The 8068-nt window shown below is 37.3% G+C and overlaps 1 protein-coding gene across 1 annotated transcript; it reads right to left on the reverse strand.

Moving 5' to 3' along the window:
* Nucleotides 1-2950: 2950 nt before the first annotated feature.
* Nucleotides 2951-5752, reverse strand: LOC147558713 (receptor-like protein EIX2). The gene has a single exon (XM_086659079.1). The coding sequence runs from the start codon at nt 5750-5752 to the stop codon at nt 2951-2953; it is 2802 nt and encodes a 933-aa protein (XP_086515205.1).
* Nucleotides 5753-8068: the final 2316 nt, after the last annotated feature.

The raw sequence follows: 8068 nt of genomic DNA on the forward strand, positions 1-8068 counted from the left end.
CAGAGGGAAGTGAAGATGAGTCCGAGCATTCACAAGAGCGAAGAACGATTGTCGTTGGACAACTAATGCTTCAGTTGAGGATATTAAGGGTTAAGTTTAGGAAGTTCTTTGAGTACGGAAGTATTAAGTTTATACTTTATACACAAAGAAGTATAGAACATGTAAACCTTGGTCCTTGGCAAATACTACAGTCAAGAGAACCAGGAAGATAGAGAAATTAAATACAAACATGGGTATCAAATTCACACGTAATGAATCCAAAATCAAGGGTGAGGTTTACTCTGGTTAGATGTACTTTCTATGGGGATTCCACTATACTTTATCGGCGGTTCTGCTGTACTTTCTATCCTTATTTCTAATGCCAGTCTCAATTAAAAGCAAAGTTGAGTGCATTATTCGTAATTTCCTATGGGGAACAACTTCTAACAAAAGGAAGCATCATTGGGTAGCCTGGTCGAAAATCAAATTGAGCAAGAAGTCAGGAGGTTTGGGTATAAAGAACATGAAATTGATGCACAAAGCCCTTATAGGCAAATGGGTGTGGAGATATGGTAATGAGCCCCTAAGCCTATGGAGAAAAGTTATTGGTGATAAGTATAAGGGCATTCCGTCTTCTTGGTTCCCTCAAGAACAGAAAACATCGAAGCATAAAGGTCCATGGAAAACCATAACTTCTATGATTCCAGAAATTCAGAAAAACACCAAGTTAGAGATTAACAAAGGAGACAAGATTAGCTTTTGGTTTCATAATTGGACCAGTAAAGGTCCCTTCAAATCTAGATTTCCCACTCTATGGAGAGCATCAAGGAAAAAATATGCAACCATTGAAGAAAATTTAGGAGATCGTTTCAGTGATGATGTTTGGAACTTCCACATCTCTCGTCCTATCAAGAATTCAGAGATCGGGAAATTATCGGCTCTCCTTACAGATACATCTGAAGCTACTATCAACCTTAATTCAAGTTCTGATTCAAGAAGTTGGCTCCCTGATTGTCGAGGATTTTCTGTTAAGACGTTTTATGAAGAACACGAAAATCAGTCGGCATTCTCTCATATAATGACTCCCAAATGGATTTGGCACAAAGTGATTCCTTCCAAAGTGTCATTCCTCCTTTGGGCTATCATTCATGAAAGTGTTCCTACAATGGATAGGCTTATAAGAAGGGGACTCACTACCCCCAACAAATGTTCCCTATGTAAGATGAATTGTGAAACTTCAAGTCATCTTTTCCTCAAGTGCCCCTTTACAACCAAGGTTTGGGAAACTATCTACTTAAAATCCAATCTCCTTAACAATTCCATCTCAATCTCTCATCTTATTTTGGATTGGAAGCAACGTAAGATATCAGATCGAAAGTCCTTTATTAGTCTATGTATCCCCCCGCCATAATTTGGTCGATATGGCTTGAAAGGAATAACAGAGTATTGAATACAAAGTGCGAGAAGGAAGAATCGTTGGAGAATGTCATTGTTTCAGTTAAGAGTCTCATTTACTACTGGGCTTCTTCCCAAAATTGGTTTAAGAAAACTTTGTTTAGTCAATTAATTAGAGATTGGGATGTCATATGTAGGCTTTGAGCCTTTTGTAGATGATAATTGTTCTTGGTTTGTTGTCTGCAAGGGCTGGCTAGCTATCTTAGCTTCCACCTTTGCTTTGATTTTCTTAATGAATGATACTATTTTACTTCTTCAAAAAAAAAAACTCTGGTTAGATGTGGCGCAATTGGGTGGTTGACCCGTTTATTGGTTTTAATATATTGATTATATAAAATGCAAATTTTATCTTAAAATTTAAGTTGGTCAGAGAGATATAGTTGATAAAAGACCTTGTCAATTATGAATATCTTGTGCGGATAGATGATGGATTTGAAGTTTTAGAGCATCTCCAACGCGAAACTATAAAAAGCTCTAATTGTCCCATGTGTTGAGTATCAATTGGGAGTCTCTTTACTGTATGACACAACTGAAATTTTCAATTTAAAAGAAAGCTGAAATGCAACACTTAAAAAACTTAAAACTTATACTTAATTTTCTAGGTGGGTAATTTTCTTTGTAATATTGAGTGGAAATTGAGGTCGTCAAGAGGTCAGAAACTCAAATATTGAATATCTTTTTGGGTTATTTCCCTAATGGCCCCCTACTTTGTGACCAGCTTCCCGCCTGGCCCCCTACTTTACGAGAAATACCCATATGGCCCCCTAAAACCGTTAACTTTAACTTTCTGTCACTCTCTCTCCTCCATCTCTTTTTCTCTCTCTGCCATGTCACGCCACCTCATCACCTTCTCCGGCAGAGGTCGCCGGCCGGCCAAATTTCCGGCCGGCGACCTTCAAACTAAAAAAAAAAATTATTTTTTTTATCTCTCTCCTCTCTCTCTCTCTCTTTCTCTAAGAACTCCGGCGAAGGGTTCCTTCGCCGGAGTTCTTAGAGAGAGAGAGAGAGAGGAGAGAGATAAAAAAAAAATTTTTTTTTTTTTTTAGTTTGAAGGTCGCCGGCCGGAAATTTGGCCGGCCGGCGACCTCTGCCGGAGAAGGTGATGAGGTGGCCTAATAGATGAGGTGGCGTGACATGACAGAGAGAGAAAAAGAGATGGAGGAGAGAGAGTGACGGAAAGTTAAAGTTAACGGTTTTAGGGGGCCATATGGGTATTTCTCGTAAAGTAGGGGGCCAGGCGGGAAGCTGGTCACAAAGTAGGGGGCCATTAGGGAAATAACCCTATCTTTTTTAGGCATCTTATAATTAAATGTCGACACATGCTAACTTATAACATTTGAGTTGCTATTTGGGGATGTGCCGGTTACAAACAAGTCATCAAACCCCAACTAATGAAATTACAGAAAAAAATGAAGAAACCTACGACAACATGAAGAAGGAAAGTCTCATTCTAATTAAGATTGGTTTGTTATTTGAATGGCTCTTACCGGTTACCATATCGATACATATTTGCAAACTACCATGTGCAAAATTTAAAGAGGTTTTGTATCATAGAAGTAATGAACCCAAAATAAGCATGTCTCCAAGATTGCTTCCATAATAACACCCCGCAGAAACCCCAAAAACCTGTTACAAATCCCAGTCCTGCACTTATATAAAACCACTTCGTCTCAAGCCAATCATCCTCCTCATCTTGTTTTCGTCCACCATATCCGGGCAGCTGAGCTTGTTCATCGCCTTTGCAGTTCTCGAGTGGAATACCACAGAGTTCAGGGTTGCCAACATAACTCAGTTCAGTAAAGCTTTGTAATTGGGTACTAGAAGGAATCTTCCCTGACAAGTTATTATATGACAAGTTCAAGTGATTCAGAGAATTCAAATCTGTAATGCTTTGAGGAATTACACCCGAAAGTTTGTTTCTTGAGAAATCAAGAGATTCCAATGTGCTCATCTTTCCTATTTTGGTTGGAATCTTTCCTGTAAAATGATTCTCAGATAAGTTCAAAAATCGTAACTCATGAAGTGTTGTTAGATCTTGAGGAATTTCTCCGGATAAGTTGTTTCCAGATAGATCCATGGTTGTAACAAGCCCAAGAGTGTTTCCATACGCATATTCCTTTCCATTTGTCACAAGTGAAACAGTTTCTTCATTTACCCCAATGTTGATGCGTATATAGTTTATCTGTTCTTTTTGCTTTAAAGCCATGGAACTTAAATTGCTGAAACATCTTGGAATTGATCCGGATAAGTTGTTATGAGCGATATCCAGTATTCGTAGTGAAGTAAGGTTACAAAGTGCTTCTGGAATACCACCACTGAACTTATTTAGACGCAACCTAAGAAGTATAAGCCCTGCAAAGTCAGCTCCCAGCCATGTTGATATGCTTCCACTGAATTTATTTTCACCAAGATCAATCGTTATTAACTTGGTACAGTTTCGCAATGACTGAGGTAGTTCACCGGACAAAGAGTTATTACCCAAATGCAAGGATTTTAATCTAAAGAAAGAACCAATAGAGCTTGGAATTTTTCCTGTTAACTTATTACTTTCCAAGTTTAGCAATGACAAAGATAATGAGTTAAACCAACGTTCTGGAATCTCTCCAAACAAGGCATTGTTTGAGAGATCAAGATATTGTAATGTACACATTTCGCCAAACTCTGGATGACATTGGAAAGAGGAAATAGGACCGGATAAGAAGTTGTGAGAAAGATCTACTAGTGAAACATTAGATACACTAGGTAGTGGGCCGTTAAAATAGTTGGAAGTCAAGTTACCTGTTGCATAAGCATAACCAAATTTCAATAACTTTGGTAATTCTCCAGTTAGACTATTGTGGCCTAGATTCAAGTTATTCATTTGAGAAGACATGTTCCAAAACCAAGTAGGAACTGTACCTGAAATTCTTGTGTTGGATAAATCAATATCTGTTAATTCCTTTTGTGTTTTTAACCATTGGGGAAATCCAGATCCTATGTGACAATTTTGAAATGATAACGTATTGAGTTGAAAAGGAGGTTTCCAAGCAGAGCTCAACTTCAAATCAACTGAATCAATATACAACAGTTTTAGTATTTGGAGATTGGCGAAGTTAGCTTCAGTTACAACACCCTGTAATTCTTTTCCACCAAGGACTAAACCCCTTAATAATGATAATCTTCCTAACGACAAGGGAATTGAACCAGAAAATGAGTTACTCTCGAGATTGAGGTATTCGAGATTCTGTAATTTCCCCAATTGCTCAGGCAAAGGACCAGAAAGTTTGTTACCTGATAAAATCAACGACTTCAAACAACTGGTGATACATCCAGATGAATTTACTAAAAATCCAGATATATCTCCACCAAGTTTGTTCCTTCCCAAGTTTAATTCCTGCAAGTGGCATAGATTTCCTAAGGTATTTGGTATCTCCCCTTCAAGCTCAAAATTCCAGCTTAAATCAAGGCTCTTGATTGAAGTCAGATAACCAATATCTTTTGAAATCGTTCCGTAGAAATTATTGTAACTTAGATAAAGTTCTTCAAGTCTAGTAAGATTATATAACCATGCAGGTAATGAAGAATTCATGTTGTTATAAGAAAGATCGAGAATTGAAAGAGATGTAAAGTTTACGTGTGGAAGAGTTGGTAGTGTGGATGAGAGAAGAAAACATGAAGCAAGACGTAACTCGACTAAAGATGGGAGCATGTTAATCACATGTAGCCACTTATTACTTATCCTGACGAGGTTCACAAAACTCATGTCAAGATGTTGGAGAGAAGAAAGATGAGAGAGCCATTGAATATCACTAACATCTAGAGGGTTATAGAAACTATCACCAATATCAAGAAAATGAAGATTGGATAAGTTTCCAAGTTCCTGAGGAATAGTTCCACCAAAATTTGCTCCTCGTAGATTGAGATACCTCAAATTATGGAGGGACCCCAAGAAAGAAGGTAACTGACTACCCTCAAAATCATTAAAGCCTAAGTTCAAATGACTTAAATATTTTAGTTCAAGCAGAGAAGGATTTAAGTTACCACCTAGTGATAATTTTTGAAGATGAAGTTCAGCAACATTTCCGGTTCTCCGATTGCAAAACACTCCTGTCCAATTGCAACATTCTTTACCATCCCAAGTAGATAATATATTTTCCGCATAATAATACTTTTCAACAAAATATGAAGTATTTAGATGTTTTAAATCTGCTCGGAATGCCAATAAAGCTTGTCTCTCCCTTTCCTTACAAACAAAACCAAAACTGAACTTGTTGTAATCTGGTCTGAATAAGCAAAATGCAGCAAGAAAGATCATTAGAGAAATAGATCTCGACTCCATTATTAAGTACTGAAATCAAAACTAGAAATTAACTCTATTTTTAAACTGAATTGTCAATATATATATATATATATATATATATATATATATATACAAACACACACAAAATCTAAAGACCTTCTATCGGTAATCAGTCTCAAGACTCGGCTTTCTATACAACCACTCATCGTGGGGCGTAAGATCTTAAGATGTTATGGCCACAAAGAGAGTAATAAATAAGTATGGGTCCATTGAAACTTCCAAAGATTGAGACAATAAAATTAGTCGGAGACTTTTCTCAAGTCTTCGGACTTTCCTACCTTGTTAAGTTTGATTATTCATCGGCCCTCTCAATGGGTTTGATTTGCCAACAACTGCTAGCTTAGTGTGTATCGCATTTACTCCAAAATCCCAAAGATTCCAAGCTCGATTCACAACAGAGGGGGAATATATGATTTATTGGACTTGGGGTATGACGGATATAAATAATGAACTATAGGGTAACTTGTACGGCCCTTAGGGGGTATGACTGTGACCGGAACATTTTTCTTTGTTCAAAGCCCTCGAACAGCTTAAAAGAGTTAACTTGATAAAAAAAAATGTGGAAGTTTGAACTTTTCATGAAAAAAATGTGATGTAGTATGTTAAGCGTCATATATCACATGCTTGCAAGTTCATCCCTCTGCCTCTAATTACTTTTGTTATGTTCGTATCATTATTACCCTTGTGAATTTCGGAATCAATAGTCGTCGTCGTCTATACCTTTAAGTTATTCTTTTTGGAAAATTTACTTCTAGGTGTACATTTAGCTAGATTTTAATTCTTTTCAGCAAATGTCTTTCTAGATACAAAATTTTTCAAAATATTTCAGTAGTCCTTGGAGACTCTTTAAAATCTGTAGAATTTTCTGGCCCATTAAATTTTGTTATTCAATCCTTTCAATGGGTTCTATTGAACTCATTATTTTCTCATTCTAATTCTTTTAGTTGTTATTGAAGTCTTATAGACTATTCACGATAAACGTTTTAAGATTTTATCTTGTGTCTTCTTCTTTATATAGAAATTTCAAAGCTAGATAGTCACCAAGACTTCTACTGATATTTATTGTAAAGTTATGAATGAGGCCAAACAGATTAAGTTATTTGGATGCAAATTGACTTAGTTTGAATGAGTCCTTGTAGAAACCGGATCTGTCTTTTGTCAATTTGGGCAACCAAACGTTGTCCAAATCAAGATCAGGATGGACCATTGGATTCGTCTCGTCGAGCTCTTGAATAATAGATTGGTTGGGATGATGGGATGGTTGGCGTGGTTTGCACCACGCATCGCGCACGCGCGGCGTGGGCGAATGGGCGTTTAGGGCGCATTGGGCGCTTTAGAGGCGCCCGCACGCACTTTGCACTTCGCACGTACGCATCGTCGCGAGGAGCGATTGGAGCCTTAGATTTTACGATCATAGATATGATGACGGTCAGGATATTTGGCGCACTTAAGATAGATCCCTTGATGATCTAACGGTGGGAGTTCAATGCGCGAGATCTTAATAGATCGTTGTTCAGAAGTTCATATTACTTACCAAGTTCGTCAGACTACCATAACGGTGGGCGTTCAATGCGCGAGATCTTTTAAGATCTGACGATCAACATGGCACCCGAAAACCAACAGTCAAATATGACTGTTGGGAAGCATCCATTCATCTATAGGCACCCATACGAAGTGGTGTCAATACCCCTATAAATACCATGAGAATTCAGCAAACAAATCATTAGTTTTTTTTGCATTTATGAGCATTCATTTTCAAGCATTAGAGTTTAAGGATCGTTGTTCAGAAGTTCATATTACTTACCAAGTTCGTCAGACTATCATAACTAGGAGGTACCATCTTTACTTTGATAGGTAATCCGTTTTATCCTGGGAGACATACACCATCACTGTTGGTACTGATATACAGGGTGTAAATTGTCTTAAGGACAGAGGTATCCTCGACTCGGATATTCTACATTTGTTTTTTCTTTTTTATAATCACTCTTGTTATCTTAATTGTTAGAAGATAACTCTTTCTCTAATTAAAGAGATAGAAAGAAAAACAGAAGTGGGTGTACTCTGTTTAGTTAAAAAAAAAAACAGAAAGATTAAGAACTATTCTCTGAAAAGAGAACCAGGGAAACAACAGTCCTTTCGACCACGGATAACTTTATGCACTAGCTACCAGCTAGTATCTTTTTTTGTGGTTTGATTTTCTTCCCTGCAATATCTTAAAAGAGAGTACAGACTAAACAGTACATAACTCAAGTGAAAAAGAGCATGTTTGAAGGGGCAATATAGGTGCAATTTTGC

This window comes from Eschscholzia californica, unplaced genomic scaffold, assembly GCF_041429995.1.
Source record: "Eschscholzia californica isolate CP2 unplaced genomic scaffold, dmEscCali1.0.p SCAF_2, whole genome shotgun sequence".
Classification (NCBI taxonomy): domain Eukaryota; kingdom Viridiplantae; phylum Streptophyta; class Magnoliopsida; order Ranunculales; family Papaveraceae; genus Eschscholzia; species Eschscholzia californica.